This window comes from Pelodiscus sinensis, chromosome 5, assembly GCF_052426305.1.
Source record: "Pelodiscus sinensis isolate ZL-2025 chromosome 5, ASM5242630v1, whole genome shotgun sequence".
Lineage (NCBI taxonomy): Eukaryota > Metazoa > Chordata > Testudines > Trionychidae > Pelodiscus > Pelodiscus sinensis.
The window spans coordinates 23,761,576-23,785,056 of NC_143056.1; the positions used below are offsets into that span (position 1 = coordinate 23,761,576).

General features: G+C 45.0%; 1 protein-coding gene across 4 annotated transcripts in view; it reads right to left on the reverse strand.

The window, feature by feature from the left end:
- Window positions 1-335: 335 nt before the first annotated feature.
- Window positions 336-23,481, reverse strand: part of WDR25 (WD repeat domain 25) — a 122,865-nt gene continuing 99,719 nt past the window's right edge. For all 4 annotated transcript variants that reach the window (XM_075926566.2, XM_075926567.2, XM_075926565.2 and 1 more), the window contains exons 5-7: window positions 3,292-3,462; window positions 1,085-1,225; window positions 336-656 (exon numbers count right to left, since the gene is read on the reverse strand). In XM_075926566.2, coding sequence (XP_075782681.2) covers window positions 435-656; window positions 1,085-1,225; window positions 3,292-3,462 — 534 coding nt within the window. In that variant the 3' untranslated portion in view covers window positions 336-434. The remainder of the gene's footprint in view (window positions 657-1,084; window positions 1,226-3,291; window positions 3,463-23,481) is intronic.

Consider the following 23,481-nt stretch of genomic DNA (forward strand, 5'->3'; position numbering starts at 1 on the left):
ATATTATATTTCCCTGAACTCCCTAGTGCTAACCTCATAAAGAGCAGCAAGGATTTGGACATGCAGAGACCTGTAGTCATCTGAAAATGTTTTTTTAATGTTTTGGTATAATTTAGTATTTGCCACAAAGCATGCGTTTTACCCCATTAAGCATCACATGATTAAAAAAAGATATTTAATCTTAAATCTTATATGATATTTTCAAAAAACCTCAGTGTTAGCACAACTCTTAGTGACTTCCAGACTTACACCAGCTGTACAGACTTTTGAAAATCCTGCTCTTAGAAGCCTGACATGGAATATACAAAATGACTGACTACCTCAAAGTTACAAGAAATATTCAAATTATATATACTGATTTATTTCTTAAGAAACACCAGCACCCATGTCTTCAAAGTGGTCTAGCTGGAATCACTCTGAATGGTAACGTTTTATTATTGCCAGATCTTGATATCTCCAGTCCAATCACACGTTGCCAGAAGTGATGGAAGGACTGGATGAAAAGTTGCACTCACACATGCTTCGTTATGTGCAGACAATGTTTGAGTTATTCTAGCAGTGTGATAGTTATAGAAAAATACTTTTCCCTCTGAACTTCCTGTCACTAGAAGCATTCCATCTGGAGAAAATTCACAGCCCACTGCAAATCCTTCTACCTGTAAAGAGTGAAGATTAAGAGTGTATATCAATATGCTAATTAGGAAAATTTAATTCAACCTCTTGAAAATGCAGCAATATAGTAAAAATGTCACTTTTTATACAAAATGCTCTAATTATTTCCCCAGGTATTTATTCCAACAGATTTATTACAACCTTAAATTGTTAGCACTAGCCAATCAATAATTGGTGAAGCTATTAACAATTCACAAAGTCTTCCATTATTTCAGTCCCCAATCCATTGTCTTTATATTTGTATCATTCTAATTAACTACATTACAGGAAACCAGACAGGAAAAGAAGCAAGTCAATTAATGTCTATCCTTATTTGTAAATCAACAGTATCAGCAAACACGTTAAGGGAACAGAAATTGTGTTATATTACTTATAATCATAAATATTTTAAGTTCCCAGTGAAGAATAATACCTTATGCCCTTCATATCTTTTCCTTTTGTTGATTTTGTATGGTCGTTGGGTAGAAAACAATGCCATGTAGTTTCCATTTGTCTGAGCAACAAATGCAGGTTCTCTAGGGTGCAGCGTAAGACTCGGACAGGTATAACGCTCCTAAAAAATAGTTGAGAAGATAACATTCCTGTATTTTTGTTGCTAGAAATATAGTCTTGTTCAAATTAATCAAGCAGTCTTTTGTAGATCTAATATATCTGAATAATCAGAAGATGGGAGAGCACTGACCTATTTTAGATATGTAACTATGAAGAAACTTAAAATCATCCATGCCCAATTTTCTCAATACACACTCCTAAAAGTTTACATGGGGTAAATATTAAATCTGATGTCTGTCTATCTTAACTAGCTGGGCTGAGTGGAAGCTGAGCAAATGCATAGGGAAGAATTATTCCCTTTACAAAGGGATACAAAAGCAATTTTAGTTCAAAAGCACTCAAGCAGCCTCTGGGAAGACTAAAGGTCCCATGGTCTCTTCGACAGTATGAGCAATCCACTGTGGGTATGTATACCACAGTGCAGTGAAGTGGGAAGGCAGAGCTAATCATTGCATCTTGGGATTCCTTCCAAGTTCTCTCCCAGCCTCCTCAGCTGCTGGCAGTGGCATCATGAGTAGCTCTGTGAGTTTTCTGTGCTGAGGAATGTGAAAGCAACACAGCAGCCTATACCCCTCCCTTGCAGCAGCACCCTGCCTGCTGCTGTGCTCTTCATGCAGGACAGAAAAGGAGCAGTTCAATAATTTGTTCTTTGTTTGTTTCCCCAAACAGAGCAGCTCACTCAGCTGTCAGATACTTCCCAGAATTCTGAAAAGGGAGGGGTGCATGCCTGTCAGACAGCAGAGATCAAAACACTGAGCAGAGCCATTGGGGCAGGCATTGTGGGATACTGGCCAAAGCCAGTTCTGTGGACAAAACAGCCAGCAGTGTCCACTCTGGTTCTTTGTTGACAATAAAGGGAGAAGGGATGGAAGTTTTTTGTCACAGAAACTGGATGTTTTTCTTTGACAAAAGTCACATTGTAATGTGTATATCCGAATGTTTTGACACCAAAAGGCAGTTTTTGGTGATAAAACTTTGTAGTGTAGACAAAGCCTAAGTGTCTTGTGAAGCTGCAAGCATTTTTTGACAATTGAACAGATAAATGAATTACTTGTTTGGACTGCTACATATTGCAAAGAATTCTATACCTGTGTTTGCTGAAGTAATTATTTTGCCAGCACCATTTTGCCTCTGCTATTATCCTTTGCTATGTATTTACATGCATTTACTTTGCTATTGATCAAACATTTAATTGATAAAATCCTTCATCTGTGATCAGCTTAAATATATCATTTCTGCAGTCTTGGGAAAAGGACTGGAAAGGGAAAGGTGATACTGTAACAAATACTTTGGTACACAATTGGCAGGACACACTGACATTTCTACCTGTGTACCTGCCTAACCCTATCTGAAATGTCAGTAACTAGCCAGTGAAATGAAAATCCTTTTCCAAGGAGGGCACTCACAATTCTCTAGGGCTATGTCTAGACTGCAGGCTTCTTTCGAAAGAGGCTCTTTCGAAAGCATCTTTCGAAAGAGCCTCTTTCGAAAGATCGCGTCTAGACTGCAGGCAGATCTTTCAAAAGAGCAATCCGCTTTTTCGAAAGAGAGCACCCAGCGAGTCTGGATGCTCTCTTTCGAGGAAGCCCTATTTACATTGAAGAACGCCTTCTTTCGAAAGAGAACTTTCGAAAGAAGGTGTTCTTCCTCATGAAACGAGGTTTACCGCCATCGAAAGCCGCGTTCTTTCGAAATAATTTCGAAAGAACGCGGCTTGAGTCTGGACGCAGGGGAAGTTTTTTCGGGAAAAGGCTACTTTTCCCGAAAAAACCCCTGAGTCTGGACACAGCCTAGGTGACTTCACTCATAGTTAGAGAATAAATAACGGTTCCTAAAATAAAACAACAGCTCTCACTTTTTAGTAAGTTGCATTTTACACATCACTGTAAGGTTATATTAGCTTATTTCAAATTGTACATAAGTACTGTGATTTAATACAAGCTGCATTCATCCCTATTTGCGGAAAAATTGATCAATAATTCACAGCAGTTCCTAAAAAAAACAAAAGCTTTTTACTCTCCTCACAATGTACCAAATCAGTATTCAAATAATAATTGTTAACCCTACATGAAATATCTGGTTGGAAATCTTTGCAGAGCTGTGGAAATCCCATGCAATGATCGTGCGGTCAGCTGAGTCCCGGCTTACTGCATCTGTGCTTGTAAGAAATTCTTTTCCTTCAGGAAGGAAGAGGACATCCAAGGTCTGTTGTACTGCTGCTTTGTAGGTTTTTATCACCTATGTAACAAGAACAACCATTATGCTGGGACAGATTCTATTTCACACTGTAAGTGAGGGCATTTAAAGTTGTGACAAGTATATTTTCATAGCATAAACTCGGGTATGCCATTAAAACAGTGGTCTCTAGACCCACTCTGCCCCCAGGCACAGCTCCACTCCGTCCCATGGATGTTAAATTTCGATTAATTAGCTAATCAAGTAGTTAATGGAATTTCCATCGACTACTCTATTAGTCGATGGGAGAGGTGGGGCACTTGCTATCTCAGTTGTGCTTCGGTCTTTTAAATGTAGCAAGAACTGCCTATGGCTCTTATTACATTTAAAAGGCAGAAGAGCAGAAGGAAACATGGTGTGCCTCTGCCTCTCCTACCCCCCACCCCACATGAAGACGGTGCTGGAGGGAACCGTCTTTTAAGCCAGATCCCCCCAGCACTAGCTCCTGCTCCCTCGCCTTGCTGCCTCTCTCTGACAGAGGCAGCAGGGAGCAACTAGTTGAGTCACTACTTGACTACCCGGTGAGTATATGCTTAGTCACTTACATCCCTACTCCATCTCCTGCTCCATCCTTGGCCTAGTACTGCCCTTCACTCCTCCACGTATTCACCAGGCGAACTCCACCTCTAGACCCATCTCCTCCTCCATCCCCAATTTTGACCCCAGCTCTGCCCTTCAGTCCAAATGCCTATGCTGAGGAAGCCTTGGTTGTGTACTAATGGGGAGGGAGAGACACGAACAAATTCTATTACTGGTGATGGGGCAGAGAAACATGACAGGAAAGGTTTGGGCACCATTGCATTAAAGCCACATAAAGCATATTTTTAAATACAGATATAGGATAACAGAGTAGAATGCTTGTATTTAAAAGGTACTTTATTATATCTGTTTATTAAGGAACCATTATTATAACCTCACACAATATGTATTTAATAACTCATAATGGAAAATTAAATAATAAATAGGAAGCATTACAGCAATTCCTCATTTAACACTATAGATAGGTTTCAGAAAATGATCGTGTTAAGTGAAAACGTGTTATGCAGGGTCAATTTCCCCATTGAAAATAATGGAAAAGGTGGGGGTTGCATTTCAAGCGATAGTGTCTGTTGGGACCGGGACATAAGTTTGGGGGAGAAAGGGGACTGGGTTACAGCAGGGAGGGGAGGTGTTTGGCTCTGGGGAAGGAAAGAGAAGGGAAGGGAGGGGAGAGGGATTGGGTTGGGATTATGCCCCTGTGATGGGTCTGCCGGGACCTGCACTGCGTCCAGTGAGAGGGGGTTGCTGGGGAACAGCGCGGCAAGTGGCGAACTGTCTGCCGCTTTGCAGGGGAGCGGGGAAACCCTGTGCAGCTGCTGGCAACGGGCCGGCTGGAGAAATTGTGTTATTCCAGGGACAGTTGTGTAATTCAAAAAACATTCCCTAAAAAAAAAAAATCGTGCTATTGCAAAAACGTGTTAAGCAGGCACGTGTTAAATGAGGAGTTACTGCATTTCATTATTTTCTTATAAACTTCTATCAAACCTTTTTAAGAGATTAGCCTCTTTGTTGCAGAAACAAGGAAACAAACACTTGTTAGTGCCACTTTATGCTCCTTTTTATTTTATAAATTTAATGCTAAATTTCAATGCCATTTGCTAGTGCATCAAAAGTACTCAGGAACTGTAGCTGTGGAATCCAACACAAGTCTTGAGGGCCAAAGACCCCACAAAGTTGGCTCAACCACTCCCTCTTCCGAGAAGCAGCATCTGCGATTCCACCTACCAACTACCATTAATGGTAGCCAGAGAGTTCACAGATGGCATAAAAGGAAGCAGTGACTTCCAAAGGATAGGTTGAACAGCTTTGGAAGTGGTCACTGTGGCGATTGGTGAGTTCTATAGAGACAGCTTCAGGGGATAGTCGAGTTAGTCTGTGAGGGCACGTCTACACTTGCTCCCTAGATCAAACTAGGGATGCAAATGTTGCTGACCAAAATTGCTAACGAAGCGGGGATTTAAATATCCTGCGCTTCATTAGCATAATCTCTCGCAGGCGCTATTCCGCTTGCCAGCTGATCTGAACCAGAAAGTGTGTTCCAGGATGCTTTAGTTCGAATCAAACCCCTTGGTTTGAACTAACGTTACTCCTCATTTTTTGACGGGTGATGCTCTGTCTTCCAGCCTCCTCCATTTTACTTTCTCTCCCTCCTCCCCTTTCCCTCTCCTATTTATTTCGAGTTTTCATATCCCCAACTCATAATTCTGGTCATCTGAAGAAGTGGGCTGTGCCCACGAAAGCTCATGATACCATCTCCATGTTTCGTTAGTCTATAAAGTGCTACCAGACCATTTGTTGTTTTTTCCTATAGAGACAATGAGGCTGGGTCTCTTTCCCCCTTTTGATTCTCTAGGACCAACTATTATGAGGGTCCATAAATCCAGTGCAGAGCCAGCACACATGGCAGTGAACAGCTCTCATGATGTTTAGTGCACTTTGACATAGGCCCAAGATTTGATTGACAGGTATTAAAACAGGAATTTATCTCAGTCAACTGATGGAATATATTCTGGTGTCTACCTCTCACTAATAAAACTGTATATATAGATAAACTATTTTAAATGTTAAAAACTCTCAGAGAGGTAGCCGTGTTAGTCTGTATCTTTAAAAACAATGAGTAGCCCTGTGGCACCGTTGGGTATATCTACACTACGAAGTTAATTCGAACTAACAGCCGTTAGTTCAAATGAACTTTAATAGCGGCTATACATACAAACCGCTAGTTCGAATTTAATTTGAACTAGCAGAGCACTTAATTGGAAATAGGTAAACCTCATTCTACGAGGACTAACGCCTAGTTCGAATTAAGTAGTTCGAATTAAGGGCTGTGTAGCCACTTAATTTGAAGTAGTTGGAGGCTAGCCCTTCCCAGGTTGCCCAGGTGGCCACTCTGGGCCAAACCAGGGAAACTTTTCTGCCCCCCTCCCAGCTCCAGAGCTCTTAGAGGGGCATGGTCTGGCTACAGTGCTCGTGCCAGTTGCAAGCCTGCCAGCACCCAGCCAGCAAACCCTGCCCCTGGTACAGCATGAGCCAGCCACCCACTGCCACCCAGCCCTCCGCCTCTTCCCAGGACCAAGCTGGCAGTTCCCAGGAGCCTGCCCAGAGCCGCAAGAGGCAGGTGCCCGCCTGGTCTAGTGCGGAGATCGTGGACCTCATCGAGGTTTGGGGGGAGGCCTCCAACGTCCACGACCTCCGCACTAGGCACAGGAATACGGCCGTCTAGGGCAGGATAGCTGCCAGCCTGGCCACCAAAGGCCACATGCAAACCCAGGAGCAGGTCTGCATGAAAATCAAGTTGGTCCAGTGAGACCCACGACCCTGAGCTTAGAACATAAGAACGTAAGAATGGCCGTAATGGGTCAGACCAAAGATCCATCTAGCCCAGTAGCCTGTCTGCCAACAGCGGCCAACACCAAGTACCCTGGAGGGGATGGACCAAAGACAATGACCAAGCCATTTGTCTCGTGCCATCCATCTCCAGCCTTCCACAAACAGAGGCCAGGGACACCGTTCCTACCCCCTGGCTAATACCACTCCATGGACCCAACCTCCATGAATTTACCTAACTTCTCTTTAAACTCTGTTCTAGTTCTAGCCTTCACAGCCTCCTGTGGAAAGGAGTTCCACAGGTTGACTATTTGCTTTGTGAAGAAGAACTTTCTTTTATTAGTTTGAAGCCTGCTACCCATTCATTTCATTTGGTGTCCTCTAGTCCTTATATTATGGGAACTAATGAAGAACTTTTCTTTATTTACCCTTTCCACACCACTCATGATTTTATAGACCTCTAACATATCACCCCTCCGTCTCCTTTTTTCTAAGCTGAAAAGTCCCAGTCTCTTTAGCCTCTCTTCATATGGGACCTGTTCCAAACCCCTAATCATTTTAGTTGCCCTTTTCTGAACCCTTTCCAAGGCCAAAATATATTTTTTGAGGTGAGGAGACCACATCTGTACACAGTACTAAAGATATGGCATACCATAGTTTTATACTTCCCCATCTCCTTCTTCCTCTGGTTTCCCCCTTCCAGCTTCCTCCTCCCAGGTTTCCCCCTCCCCTCATCTACCCTCTCTCCTCCCCCTCTCACCTCCTTTTCCCAGTCTCCCCAGAGGTTAATCCTCCCTCCCACCAGTTTTGTTAAATAAAGAGAGTTTCTATTTTTGAACACACGTCCTTTATTTTTTACGTCAGGAAGGGGGGCTAGGAAGGGGTAAGTGGAAGGAGGTGAGGGAGGAATGGGGCACGAGCCCCTGATGGGGAGGACTGGGGTGGCTCTGCGGGTTCTTCGGGGTGGATGCTCTTCTGCAGGGCCTCCTGGATCCTGACAGCCCCCCAATTGACCTCCCCTGGATGGCAGTCTGTTGCAAGTGCTGCCGGGCTGATGGCCGAGTGCTGTGACGTGCCGAGTGAGGGCACTCAGGGCACTCCAAGACAGGACTGCCTTGCTGTCCCTCATCGAGGTAGACAAGCAAGTAGAGAACCCTGAGAACTCTGTCCGGGGTGGGGGTCGGGTCCCTTTAAGCACAGCCCTTGGCTAGCCTGAGGCAGCAGCTCCACACTCTAAGTCCTAACCTGTTGCTCTGCCGGCACTGGTTCCGGCCAGCCTTAACTTCAGTTCAGGGTCCACTCAATGTGGACATGCTATTTCGAATTAGCAAAACACTAATTCGAATTAGTTTTTAGGTCTAGATGCACTAATTCGAATTAGCTTAGTTCGAATTAACTAATTTGAATTAAGTTAGTTCGAATTAGTGCTGTAGTGTAGACATACCCTTAGAGACTAACAAATAAATATGACAGTATGAGCTTTCGTGGGCAAAATCTAATGAAGTGGCTTTTGCCCACAATAGCTCATGATGTTTTAAATGTGTTACATGTGCCCAGAGATGGCTGCTGCTATGAGAGTGTAATGTATTTCCACAGAAGGAAGAAGATTGTGGATTGTGTGATCAGACCACTAGTTTGTACTGAAACCCACAGGAAAAAATTATTTTAAAAATCCAGCAATACAGCAATTTTGTGCTGGATATTTAAAATATTTTTTTTGTGGGTTCCAGTACAAACTAGTTCTTGCATACGGTGCATAAGAGACCTAATTTAAATGAAATTGGATTTATGAGGAACAAAGAGATACCTTTTTAATTGCTCTTGGAAACTTCACAGGCCACTCTGAGGACAGTGCATGAAGACACCCGAAAACTTTAACCTACATTAGTCTTATGCTATTGGTCCTTGCTCCTTCCTTAAAAGTATGTGGTAGACACTAGACTAATAAGTAAGAGTAAGATTTTCACCCAAAGGTCCTCACTCCAATAGCACAGCAGCATGAAGACTTCTTGTTTAAGAACAATAAAGGAAATATCTGTATCTTTCAGAACTACTGCAAAGGAACTGAAATGTAAAGTATTTTCTGAAAAAAATAATTATGATACTGATAATGGTCTGTGAGGAAAGAAATATATAAGAAGCCATGCTACACATCTGTGGGATATGGAAATGATTTTCCATTTACTGAAAGATTGTTTTACTCACTTGCAAGGCAAAATCTGTATCAAAGAAAGCTGACAATTAGTTATTACATAATTTTGTTAATTTTCAAATTTGTTGGCTTAGCTTGACTACCTGGAAATACTTTCTGACAGTAATGCCAATCAGTGAGATAGTGTGCCTATGAAGTAAAGGCAAACTTATTAGAGGTGCTCCCGCAGAAATGAGAAGCACAGCTACCAAATGTCTCCAGCTACCAAACATGCAGAGCAGCTTTGTAGAGTCAGGAAGCCTCAAAAAAGCTCCATTATAACACACTAATCCTATATGCCACGTTTCTCTCTCGCTTTTTCATACAAACATAATGCACTGATATGAAAAGCATGAGAGATGGTATAGATGGGACCTCCTTAGTTTCGCACCCTCAGTACCTGAGTTGTCCCAAACATTGGAGTTTGTTGGACCAGGGGAGGTCAAGGTTCCCCACCTGGATGTATGCTCCACTCCTGGCCGGGGCTGTGCTCTCTGTTGCCAGTCCTGCTGCCTCTAGCCCCACATTGCACCAGTTCTGGTCAAGGTTGCACCGCATCAGCTCTGGTTAGGGGCCAGCAGCCCTGCTACCTCCAGCTCCTGCCAGGGCTGTGCTCCTGATCGCCAGCCCCACCCAGAGCTGCACCCACCCCACATAGCACTGGCCGGGGCTGTGCACCCAGCCGCTGACTACGCTGACTCCAGTCCTGGCTGGAACTATGTTCCCCACTGCCTGCATCCCCCACCGCACCAGTCCACTGGGGCTGAGCCTCCCCAGCACCAGAAATTTAGCAAAAAATATCCAGGATTTTGCCCTGAAAAAGGGATTGGAGAGGGGGTGGCAGCCTGTGCCTGTCAAATTGAATGTTCAGAGCTGCGCGCCTGGACATTAACAGCCGCTCTGCGCACGCGCCCCAGCGCCTGGTGAGAAAAGCGCGTAGCTGCAGCAGCGGCGGCTCCAGTGAGACCCTGGGCAGTTCCAAGTTGGGGGGACAGATTTGGCCAGTGGCGTAGTGAGAGGGGAGCAGAGGGACAGTTGCCCCCGGGCTCCATGCAAGGGGGGGGCCGCGGGCTGGGGTGGGAGCACACAGCCCCATGTGACAAACCTGGAACTGGCGGGTCACTTGTTCCCTGCAGACAAGCACCAAGGCAGGGCCGGGCGGCAGGATGCACTTCAAAGGTAGAGTTACCATTCGTCCAGTTTTTCCCAGACATGTCCTTGTTTTTCCATGTTAAATTGCCATCTGGCCGGCCTAATTAAAGCACAAAAAATGTTCAAGATTTGGGAAGGGGGCAGCAGCACCTGCCTTCAAGGGAATGTTCGACTGTCTTTTGGAGCCATGCGCCTGGACAGTTCACGGCCGCTCTGCACACACGCCCCAACACCTGGAGGGAGAAGCATGTGGCTGCAGCGGTGGCTCTGGTGAGACCCAGGGTGTTAATAAAATAATAAAAGAATCTGGGGCTGCCTGGCTCTGGGAGAGGGGAGATTGCACTGGGTTGGAGCGGGGGCGCTAGAGGGTGCCTGGCTCTAGGGGAGGGAGGAGGGCACTGGGTTAGACTGGAGGTACTTATAATTTTTTTAAAGGGGTAATTTATAAACAAAAAGGTTGAGAAACACTGGCTTAGGGGATAGGGTATTTGCCTGGGGAGCGCAGGGCTACATTTCTGAACCTGGCAAGTTAGGTCTTTCTGGTCAAGCAATATTCATGGCTAGAGTAGACCAGAGAGTCCTGTATTTTAAAGATTCAACACGTATATGGAATTAGCCATCAAGGGTGAAAGAGTTGGACTCTATAGTGCTACAGGATGACCAGTCAGGATCACCTCAGCTTCTTCTCCTTCTGAGGCTAAGTTGAATATTGTTGATGACTCTTTCACTGAGATCTAGGTCTTCTCTTGACCTTAAAGATCTATGGTATTGTTTAAAAGGGTCTGCCCCTGTGTCTTTGCCTAAATTTTCCCTCTTTCACTCACAGTACAGTGAGCTGGTTGACTGAATGAAAGGGACAATATAAATGGAAATATATAATGTAAAAACTGAAAAAACATAACAGTTATGGACACAGATAAAAATCAACTAAAGCAATGAAATCCAGATTTTGAGTAAGATCCTTATCATCATCTTAACTTTGAATATTTTTGTAATAATAGACAGTGAAAGTGCTGCCCTAGCTGCTCAGAGAATGATGCTCCAATTGCACATTTAGAATGACAGTAGTGACCCAACTGATTAGCCCCTGTATTGCTCACAGATGGTATAGGTCAACACAAGCTGTTTCCTTTAATAATGAACATCTAAAAACCAAGGATTTTAAAATGTCAAAAAATAAAATGACAAGTATCAATCAAATCTTCCACCTAACCATCTCTGACCACATTTTAAACAAACCAGTGAAAATTAAATATACACTTTTAAAACTGCCTCCCCTGGTCTCCACTGTGAGACACCCTGGATACCTTTCATCTCATTACATACAGATATGGGAGCAGTTGCTCCAGCTGTTCACATGCTTTGTCTCATCTGCTGGGAAATGTAATACTTGCAATTAGTTGTAGACTCTGGATCATGCAGGTAGTGCTCACACATTATAACAAAATCAACAAGATAAGATGTAAGCCTGCAGTCTGCAAACTTTACATAATTTTCAGCAATCAGTTTGCCTTTTTAGATGGTGAAAAAGTGAATGTGTTCCCTTCAAACTTAAATTCCTAGGAATCTTACACAAAAGAAAAGACAATTAAGCTTTTTAAAGCCCAAAATGATAATTGCATATTTAACCTTTGCTTTATAATTCTGTGAAAACTATGTATGGATAACTCTGTAGAGTATTGCAAGGGAAAGTAAACTGTTAGGAGGATTTTTTTAACCCCCAAACTCCTACATACTATTGCTGTTTTCTGAATGAGGCATCATAAAATATAAGGAATCTCTAGTGCTTGCAGCAAAACTGGAAATTATTTAAACTAAGAGAAAAATCACATAAAAAAATCAAGAAGCTATTAATGCAAAAGGGGCATTCTAGCACCCAGATAGAACAGGAAATGGAAGAGATGGTTACCTAGCAACAGGAATCTTTAAAGAGGAGTCAAATTCTAACCATGACAGTTGGAAAGATCAGAGATCGTAGATGCACAAAACAGACACATGGAAGGAGAGAGGCTGCATGAAGGGACAAAGGCTAACTCAGTGTAAAAGGGAACAATGAATGAAAATCTTAAATAGAAATCCGAAGTGGCAGTTTTCTATTTTTTAAAATGTCAGAGGTTTTAACTCAAACACATTTGGGTCCTCAGCAATACAATGTTTGTCTGAAGCCTTTACTTAATATACATATTTACACAGAACATAAGTATGGCATACTCTAGGGCTGCCACATGCAATTCTCTTTACATACATTTTGGGATCCACATAGCAAGAGAGCATACCTTCAATGAGGAGAAAGGTCAAAAAGTGGGGAAATAATTAAAATGGACATCTATACAAAAATTAGTTTACACCATAACTAATCTGCCATTGTTGATCAGTTTTTACATGTTCACTGGCGAATTTTAAAAATAGATGCATCTATGTGCTGCTTAATGGAAAATGCAGTTTGATATCTTATTTTACACAGCTCTTCAAACTGGATTTGTGAAATCAAAAATCACTTGCTATAGAGCTAACTTGTTCTCCTGAATTATAATCTTTATCTGCTTCAGAAAGAAAAAAATGGTTATTCACGTTTCATAACTGTTCTTCAAGATGTATTGCTCGTGTTCATTCTAATCAGGTGTATCACACACATGCATGAAAACAGATTTTTTGCCTAGCAGCAACCATCACATCTGACTACATGGCCTCTAGAATGTCGCTGACATGGGGTTCGATTTATAGTGTTGGCGACCTGCTAATCCCCCGGTTCCTTCTTTGCAATAGTCCAACTGAGAGATAGAAGAGTGGGTTTTGGAATGGACATGAACAACACATCTCGAAGAACAGTTACGAAAGCTGAGTAACCGTTTTTTTCTTCGAGTGTTTATTCATGTGCATTCCAATCAGGTGAATCACAGACGTAAGCTTTAGGACGTGGGGTCAGAGCCTGACTGGAGTACTTCCTTGCCAAAGGCCATGTCATCTCCAGCTGCTGAGAGATTGCATAATGCGCAGTGAACGTGAGGATGGATAATGCATATCTCATGAGTTCGAAAGTGAGCAAGAAATGCTGTGGATGAAACCTGTGCCCTGGTAGAACGTGTCATAATGCAAGTCTGTAGCATTTGTGGATACAGAAGATTATCCAGGAGATCTACTGAGAAGACAAAAGCTGGCCTTTCATCCTATCTGCAACGGAACCGATTTTCTGAATGGTCTAGTTCTCACAATAATAAAAAACAGTTCCTGCATACATCCAGGGTGTGGAGTCTCTTTTCCTGAGTCCAAGAATTCAGTTTAGGATAAAACACCAGGAGGAATAGTCATGATTGATGTGGAAATGAGAGACCACCTTAGGGAGGAACACAGGATGAGGTCTTAACTGTAGCTTGTTCTTAAAGAGAACATGATGTAGGGGGACTCTGATGTTAGGGCCCTGAGTTCTGACACTGTTCTGAACGAGGTGATAGCCATCAGAAAAGCTACCTTATAGGAGAGGTAAAACAATGAACATATAGCCAACGGTTCAAATGGAGAACCGTGACAGGACTTGTCTTAGGTCCATGCTTACATGACGGCCAGATAGAACCTTTTAGATTAAATCAAGAAACCTTGCTGCTTCAGATGAAATAAGTAGGGTAGAACAAGTGGCACTGATGCTTACACAGGAGATGAGCCAAACTGTGTTGCCCAAATGCAAACCCTTTTCCACTTGGCCAGAAACATGGTTCTTGTGGAGGGTTTCCTACTGCCTATGAGGACTTGATGAACCTGGTCTAAGCAAGAAACTCCCTGGGATTCAGCCACAGAACTTCCAGGCTGTGAAATGTAAGGACTCAAGGTTCAGATGCTGGAAATGACCTTGGTCTTCTTTCAGCAGGTCTGAGTAAAACGAAAGTGGGATTGGCACTTCTGCTGACATGTCCAGGAGGCTGCATAGCAGTACTGACAAGAGCAGGCAGCGCTATTTAGCGATGTTAAAAAGCAGATTTTTTATAAATTTGTAACCACTGAAATTTTCAGTTGCTACACATTCACATGCGGAGGGGGGAAGCAGCTCCCTGCTAGCACTGGCTCCCACGGACTCATCTGTCACCCCACCCATGCTGCTGCCTCTGATACAGAGTTAGCAGCGCAGGGAGACAGGTGGGAGTGGGTGGGGCACAGGTGGCTCTGCAGGAGCTTGTATGTGCAGGGGGCCGGCTTAAAAGCTGGCCTTCTGCGATCACTGACTCCTGCCTCCTTCCCTCCCCCCGCCTCTGAAACACAGACAGTGTGGGAGGGCCTTACATGGAACCATGAGGGTTAACCAATGAGCCAGGCTCATCGATTAACCATTTAAATGTATACACTAACACATCCCTAGCACTATTAATATGATCTATGCTCGATCCCTCTTGATTTTGAGAAGTACTCTGTGAACCAATGGAATTAGAGTGAAAGTGTAGACAAGACGGCCTTCTCATGAGAGGAGGAATGTGTTGCTGCAAGATCCCGGACTGTGGTTCTAACAAGCAAAACTGGTGACACTTCCTGTTGTGGAATGTGGTGAACCAATCGACTTGGGGAGTGCTCCACCTTTGAAAGAGTAAGTTGGCCATGCCTGAGAAAAGAGACCACTCATGTCCATGGAAAAACCTGCTGAGGTCGCCTTCCAACTTGTTCTATGCTCCAGGAATGTAAAATGCTTGCAGGTGGACTGAATGTTCAATACAAAAGTCCCATAGAAGAAGGGCTTCTCTGCACAGGTGAGAGGAGCATGCATCCCCATTTGTTGATATAACAATGATGTTCTATATTGTCTGTCATCACCAATACATAACACCCTGTTATGTGTGTACAAAAGGTCTGGTGTTGGGATGTAAGGGTATGTCTACACTACCCCCCTAGTTCGAATTGGGGGGGGGTAATGTAGTCATACGGAGTTGCAAATGAACCCCAGGATTTGAATTTCCCGGGCTTCATTTGCATAAAGCCGGCCGGCGCCATTTTTAAATGCCGGCTAGTTCGGACCCCGTGCCGCGCGGCTACACGCGGCATGGACTAGCTAGTTCGGATTAGGCTTCCTAATCTGAACTAGCTGTACGCCTCATGGAACAAGGTGTACAGCTAGTTCGGATTAGGAAGCCTAATCCGAACTAGCTAGTCCGTGCTGCGTGTAGCCGCGCGGCACGGGGTCCAAACTAGCCGGCATTTAAAAATGGCGCCGGCCGGCTTTATGCAAATGAAGCCCGGGAAATTCAAATCCCGGGCTTCATTTGCAACTCCGTATGACTACATTACCCCCCCTAGTTCGAACTAGGGGAGTAGTGTAGACATACCCTAAGAGTTTAACTGGTTAACTAATAAGCATTAGCTTATTGGTTTGTTATGGTTAAACTCTGCTCTGCAGGTACTTCCTGGATCCTGGCATGCACCTGTTCCTGGGGAGTTGGCTGCCGCCACATGCTCCCTGCCATGCTGGTCCAGGGAGTGATGATGGGTTGAACTCGACTCTAAACTCCTGCAGAGCACGAGTCAATGTATTCATAGGTGCTATGTTGGTCTGCTGCTGTGGCTGGTGCCTCACAGCCTGCTTCCTCTGGAGACTGGAAGACCTGCTCCTCTCATGCCTCTGCTTCTTCTCAGGCACAGAGGAGGTAGAGTCGCATGGACTCCCCCTATGGTCGGTGTCATGCTGATGCTGTTCCTTACTTGGTGCCATATCAAACATCCTTGGCACCAGAGAGCTCTGCACTGAGAAAGGTACTACAAGTCAGGTCAGCCAGCCCTGGATTGGATTGTGGGTAAAGTGCAGCCTCCAAAAGCAGGATCCTGAGTCTTTGCTCACAATCCTTCAATGTCCAAGGGCGAAAGCTTTCACTGATGTGGCACTTCTCTTTTTGGTGACCCTCACTCAGACACTTCAAACACTCAGAGTGGGGGTCATTTGTTGACATAAGCTTGATATTAACAACTAACTACAAACTGGAACAATACTATTCAACCATTTACATTATCTGCTGTTCGGAGCGCCTGCAGTCATTGGGTTGTAAGAAGGAACTGAAGGAAGGTTAACAGGTCAGCAAAGCTACATATCAAGTGCCATGTCAGTGCCACTCCAGAGGGCACCTAAACTGACTCGACTGTTGCTGCTAGACACAAATTTTCCAGCTTCCTTGCATGCATGTGTGCACCCATCTGATCGGAATGCACATAAACAAGCACTCTAGGGAGAACAGAACAATTGCCATGTTGCTTTTGTCTATCAATTTCTTCTTAAGTGGACACACATTTTTTATTTAACGTCTTTATAGAATTATCCACGAAAGCACTAAATACTAGAAGATGTACCTGGAATTGCTCAAGTACTTAATTGTTGGGGGGAGGGTTGGAAAATAAAATGAAAACGAAAATGTACATGCTCACTGGAATCATTGCTGGGGATGAGCAGGCTGGGTTCAGTATGCAGGCTGCCCCAGGGAGAGAGGACTGCCCCAGTAGCTTGGGACCATGTGAGAAGTGTCTCTCCATGCTCCCTGCACTCCCCAGCAGAGTGAGGAATGCAGCAAACTGTGCACTTTCCCCTCACTCCCTGAGGTTGGGAGTGCCTGGAGGCAGGCACTACACCAGAGACGGGTATTTGGCATAAGAGCAGGCTAAAATGCTTTACATCAGCTCGGAGCTTTCCTATTCTCAGCTGACCACTCAGAGCCAGATTCAGCCATTTTAAATGGCTTGAAGAACAAATAATGGCCAGAAAAGGGGGAGGCAATCTGCTTTTTTCATCTCTGAGCAACAGGTTTTGCTTACTGGTCTCTGAACAATTTAATTCCAAATACTAACCACTTTAATCAGGAAATAACAGTGTCCTCTGAAACTTAATGATGCTAAAAAAAACTTCAAAAATTCCCAGGAATCATTGCTAATGTGTAACTAAACTTAAAATGGGAAGGAGGCTGGAGGGAAGTATGAAGACGTTCTCACTGGTGATCAAGCATGCTAGTTAACTACCTTACTGCCACTCTTGTACAGTTTTATTGTGGCAATATTACAGCTCGAGATGCACTCATGTACCATCATCCTTATGTTCAATGGGCAATAATTACATCACCAAATAGAAGTTTTTCTTTCACCAAATAAGAACACAGGCCAAATTTTAATCTCAGTTACACTGGGGTAAAACCAAAGGAATTTAATTTAAATCTGGGGCCTTATATTTTAATTATTCACATAGATTGTACGTAATGAAAACATATATGAAGCTGTTTTCAAAAATACACGTGTGACCACAAACCTGCTTACATTTCAACCTTTTAAATTCCTTTATAGTACTTCAGGGCACAATACCATTTCTGATCTACTGCATTCTGAAAGTCTTAGAAAATGGACTAATTGTTCCATTGCTCATTGTGAGTTAATACTTATCAGTTAGATATTATGTAAGGTTGCATATTGCATAGTGATTTTGCTAGTAGGTGCTTCTAGCTGCCAATATTGCAACAATAACTGCAACACCCCGTATGTATTGAAGGAAGCAACATTAGAGGAAGGTGCTTTGTGATATGGAGGGGAACTGGTGATAAGAGTATGTTCAGAGAGTTTTAAGGACATCCACGAATAAAATGGTGTCGGAATAAAGTGCTAAGAGTCTCAATTTGGGGGATACCATGCTCCAGTCTGATTTTAAAACTGAGGGTATGTCTACACTACAGCGTTATTTCGAAATATCTTATTTCAAAATAACACATCTACACACAAAATGCATTTTGAAATAAGAGTTTTGCTATTTCAAAATAGCGCGTCCACACTGATAGGACGCTGAATCGCATTTCAGGCTGTCCAGAACCAGTTCTGGCAGGGCATCAGGTCAGGAGTTAGCCTCAGGCAGCAGCCACACAAGGTTTCTGAGACCTGTGCTTAAAGGGACCCCCCCCCCCCAGACAGCCAATTCTAAGGTTTCCTCGCTTGCTTGTCTATCTTGCTGAGGGACAGCAAAGCATTTTTTTCTCTGTGCTCTGGTTGCCCTAACTCAGGACACCACAGCACTCTGCAGCATGGAGCCCTGGGCACTCTGGTGCTTCTCCTAGATGTGTTGCTGCGAGCCTGGCAGCACGTTCTGCAGCCAGTAACAGTCTCCCTGGTATGCCCCACTGGGGGCTTGTGCCTCATTCTTCCCTCACATCCTTCCACTTACCCCTCCCTAACCCCCCTTCCTGCTGTACAATAAAAGACACGTGTTGATTACAACAAAGCCTCTTTATTGAACAAAACTGGGGTGGGCGGGAATGAAACTAAGGTGAGACTCGAGAAAGAAGGTGGGAGAGGGCAGGAGGGAGGATGAGAGATGGGAGGGGGAAACCTAGGAGGAGGCAGCTGGCAGGGGGAGGCCAGGGGAAGAAGGGGAAGAGAAGCTCAAGGCTCAGGGTTGCGGGTCTTGCCAGCCCAACTATCTCCCAGCACCGCAGGTGCAGGGGCCTCGGCATTCCTGGGAGGGTGGGGAGGAAGAAGCAGGAGCGGGAGAAGGAGTGGGAGGAAGAATGGTAGCTGGGGAGGCGGTAGAGGGCTGGCTGACACTGGCTGCCTGGCTCATGCTAGGGCCACCTGGTCAGGTACAGTGACTGCTGGTTCTGGGCTGGCAGGCTTGGAGCTGGCACAGGCACCGTGGCCAGAGTCAACCCCTTTATGGGCTCCAGGAGGGGGGGAGGAAGAGGAGTTTTCTTGTCTGTGCCCAGAGTGGCCACCAAGGCACCCTGGGAAGGGCTGGAGGCCCCCTATTTCAAAACAGCAATTTCAAAATTGGTGCTATTCCTCATGGAATGAGGTTTACCAACTTCGAAATAAGCCCTCCACTATTTCCATTTAATTTCAAAATAGCAGTTTCACTGTGTAGACACTGGTAAAGTTATTTTGAAACTTTTATTGAGCTGTTATTTCGAAATAACTTTGGTGTGTAAACATACCCTCAGAGTTACAAGTTTTGATTTTTAGCATGGATGATTTAATTTTCTAAGTCAAGAGAGACCACCCGTGCTGCAGAGGCAGCATATCTCTACCCTACAGGAAAAGTCAAAAGATTGGTAAACACTAAATAGGACCCGAAGGGTAAAGAAAGTAGATATGGACTTTTAAGGAGGTGACAGAGACAGGACATTACCCTTTTCACCAAATTAAAACAATATCAATCCACAATTCTGTAATACACAAAGGGTATGTCTACACTACAAAGTTAATTCGAACTAACAGCCGTTAGTTCGAATTAACTTTCCTAAGCGCTACACAGGCAAACCGCTAGTTCGAACTTAATTCGAACTAGCGGAGCGCTTAATTCGAACTAGGTAAACCTCATTCTATGAGGACTAACACCTAGTTCGAATTAAGTAGTTCAAATTAAGGGCTGTGTAGCCACTTAATTCGAACTAGCGGGAGGCTAGCCCTCCCCAGCTTGCCCTGGTGGCCACTCTGGGCACCACCAGGGAAACTCATCTGCCCCCCTCCCGGCCCCAGAGCCCTTAAAGGGGCACGGTCTGGCTACGGTGCCCGTGCCAGGTGCAAGCCTGCCAGCACCCAGCCAGCAGACCCTGCACCTTGCACGGCATGAGCCAGCCACCCGCTGCCACCCAGCCATCCGCCTCTTCCCGGGACCAGGCTGGCAGCTCCCAGGAGCCTGCCCGGGGCCGCAAGAGGCGGGCGCCCTCCTGGTCTAGTGCGGAGATAGTGGACCTCATCCACAACCTCCGCACTAGGCACAGGAATACGGCCGTGTAGGGCTGGATAGCTGCCAGCCTGGCCACCCAGAAGCAGGTTTGCATGAAAATCAAGGTGGTCGAGTGAGACCCCGACCCTGAGCTTAGAACATAAAAACATAAGAATGGCCGTACTGGGTCAGACCAAAGGTCCATCTAGCCCAGTAGCCTGTCTGCCGACAGCGGCCAACACTAGGTACCCTGGAGGGGATGGACCGAAGACAATGACCAAGCCATTTGTCTCGTGCCATCCATCTCCAGCCTTCCACAAACAGAGGCCAGGGACACCATTTCTACCCCCTAGCTAATACCACTCCATTGACCCAACCTCCATGAATTGATCTCATTTCTCTTTAAACTCTGTTATAGTTCTAGCCTTCACAGCCTCCTGCAGCAAGGAGTTCCACAGGTTGACTATTTGCTTTGTGAAGAAGAACTTTCTTTTATTAGTTTGAAGCCTGCTACCCATTCATTTCATTTGGTGTCCTCTAGGTCTTATATTATGGGAACTAATGAAGAACTTTTCTTTATTCACCCTCTCCACACCACTCATGATTTTATAGACCTCTATCATATCTATCCCTCCCCCCGTCTCCTCTTTTCTAAACTGAAAAGTCCCAGTCTCTTTAGCTTCTCTTCATATGGGACCTGTTCCAACCCCCTGATCATTTTAGTTGCCCTTTTCTGAACCTTTTCCAAGGCTAAAATATCTTTTCTGGGGTAAGGAGATCACATCTGTACACAGTACTGAAGATATGGCATACCATAGTTTGATACTTCCCCTCCTCCTCCTTCCCCTGGCTTCCCCCTTCCAGCTCCCTCCTCCCAGGTTTCCTCCTCTCCTCTCCCATCCTCTCCCACCTCCTTTTCCCAATCTCCCCGAGTTTTGTTCAATATAGAGAGTTTCTATTTTTGAACACACGTGTCCTTTATTTTGTACATCAGGAAGGGGGGCTAAGGAGGGGTAAGTGGAAGGAGGTGAGGGAAGAATAGGGTAAGAGCCCCCGATGGGGAGGACTGGGGTGGTTCTGCGGGCTCCTCGGGGTGGAAGCTCTCCTGCAGCTCCCCGATTGACACACCCCCCTCCGGATGGCAGCCTGCGGCAAGTGCAGCCGGGCTGATGGCCGAGTGCTGTGATGTGCTGAGTGTGGGCATTCAGGGCACTCCAAGCCAGGACTACTTTGCTGTCCCTCATCGAGTTAGACAAGCGAGCAGGGAACCCCTGAGAACTGTCTGTCCGGAGTGGGGGTCGGGTCCCTTTAAGCACAGCCCTCGGCTAGCCTGAGACAGCAGCTCCACGCTCTAAGTCCTAATCTGACGCCCTGCCGGCACTGCTTCCGGCCATCCTGAACCTCGGTTCAGGGTCTACTCAATGTGGACATGCTAGTTCGAATTAGCAAAATACTAATTCGAACTAGTTTTTAGGTCTAGATGCACTAGTTCGAATTAGCTTAGTTCGAATTAACTAATTCAAATTAAGTTAGTTCGAATTAGTGCTGGAGTGTAGACATACCCCAGAATGCATGTAATTTTTATAATCTAGGTTATAAAGGCAAAAAACAATGAAAAACTGCTCTTTTACTTTAAGAAGCATTCTTAGGTAAACAAAGCAACTGAGAACCAATAAAGCAATATTTTGGTTTGTAATTGAGATGTTAGAGTACAGTTGTATAAACGATTAACTGATAAGCCTGGGCTGTCTCAAAGGTAGCAAAGGAGGGAGAGGGAGGCAGGAGGCTGGGAGCAATGCCTGTGGAGAGCTGGCTTTTAAGCCACAAGCACTGGATCCAGTGGAACAGCATGCTTCTCCACCCCCTACATTGCTGCCTCTGATAAAGAAGCAGTAGGGTAGTGGGTGAGAGAGACAGGCAGGAGCTGGTACACACAGGGAGCCAGTTTTTAAGCTGGCTCTCTGCACATGCCAGCTCCGCAGAGCCACCTGCCCCCCCGCCCCTTGCTGCCTCCCACAGAGGTCGCATCGGTATGGGAGAGCAGGCAGGAGCTAGTTCTCATGGAGTCAGCTTAAAAACCAGTTCTCCATGGGCACCAGCTTTGTGGAGTCACCTCCCCCCGACACCGCTGTTGCCTCTCTAACAGAGGCAGCAGCACTGGGGTTGGGGATGGAGGCTGTGCTGGAATCCTGCCTGCCCGGGGGAGTGGAGGCCCCCCATGAAGAGGGGCTACTGCCGTGAAGCATCCTCTGTCCATGGTGGGCCCAGGCTGGCAAACGTTGCCCCACCCAGCATTTGTTGACGGGAGCAGGAATGCAGATTATACCAACGTATCAACCGCAGCAGCCAACCTCTTCCCATCCACAAATACTTTGATCAGCCACCAACATCACGTCTAAAATCCCGTAAGTCTCCCTGGCAGCGAGCAAAAAACGTCACGGCCAATGTCAAGGAACTATGGCGAGCTGAATGGCAGGAAGTAGACGTCCCAAACAAACATCTTGTGTCGGATCCCACCACTGAGCAGAAAGGCTTCGATCTTCCCTAGAGACTACGGTGTGTCCTAAACTGGCTTAGGACTGGTCAGAGCAGATGTGGTTATCCACTGTGTAAGTGGAATTTGTTGCCATCTCCACTTTATGATTGTGGCAGTCCGCAAACTATGCATCACATTGTTGCGGAATGCCCAACACAAAAATTCACTGGCTCATTGGCGGATATCCACAATCTAACCAGCAACATTGCTCACCGGCTGGAGAGGTTGGACGTCCAACTTTGATGAAGAAATATAGTGTTGAACATGACATTCGAAAGAAGAAGAAGATTTAAGCAAATGAAAGCATTTTTAAATAGATTCTAATAATATTGGTGATATGAATAGCATTTAGTAAGGCTGAATTTAAGAGACTTATTTTTGATGGTCCATTGCATTTCTTTGCATGAAGTGTATGCAGTGCATTATGTATAGTGATATATGATTTTTTTAAATCTGAAGTCTCACATAAAGTGAACTGCATGCTGGCCCCAGAATGGCAACCCCACAGCGTAGATGCATTTCACATTCATCAAGTCCTATTACTCAGGATTTATATAAGCCACGAGGAAGAAGAATGGTTCTGTGTTGTCATTTTTCTTAGGAAACATCTGTGTTCAAATCCCAGAACTCCCACCAACTGTTCGTGTGGCCTTAGGAAAGTCATAGGGCACAGCTACACTACAGAGTTATTTCAAAATGACAAGGTGTGCATCTACAAAGCAAGTGTGTTATTTCAAAATTATTTTGAAATAATGGGCATCTTATTTTGAAATAATAAACCCTCATTTCATGAGGAATAATGCTTATTTCGAAATTGCTATTTTGAAATAGAGTGAGTGTGGATGGCACAACTGTGCTTATTTCAAAATAATTGACCTACAGGGCTCCTCACAGATGCCCTGGTACCCACTCTGTTCACACCCCTCAAACCTCTATAGTTTCCCTTCCCCTACAGCCTTTAAAGCTGCAGCCACAGGGGAAACTGCTTGTGGCACCACACCATCCCTCCCAGCTTTGTGCCACACAGCACCAGTCCTGTATGCAACAATGGCAGACCTCTGCACTCCCACTAAGCTCCCTAGGATTGCTTGTTAGCCAGGAGCCAGGAGCCAGTTCACA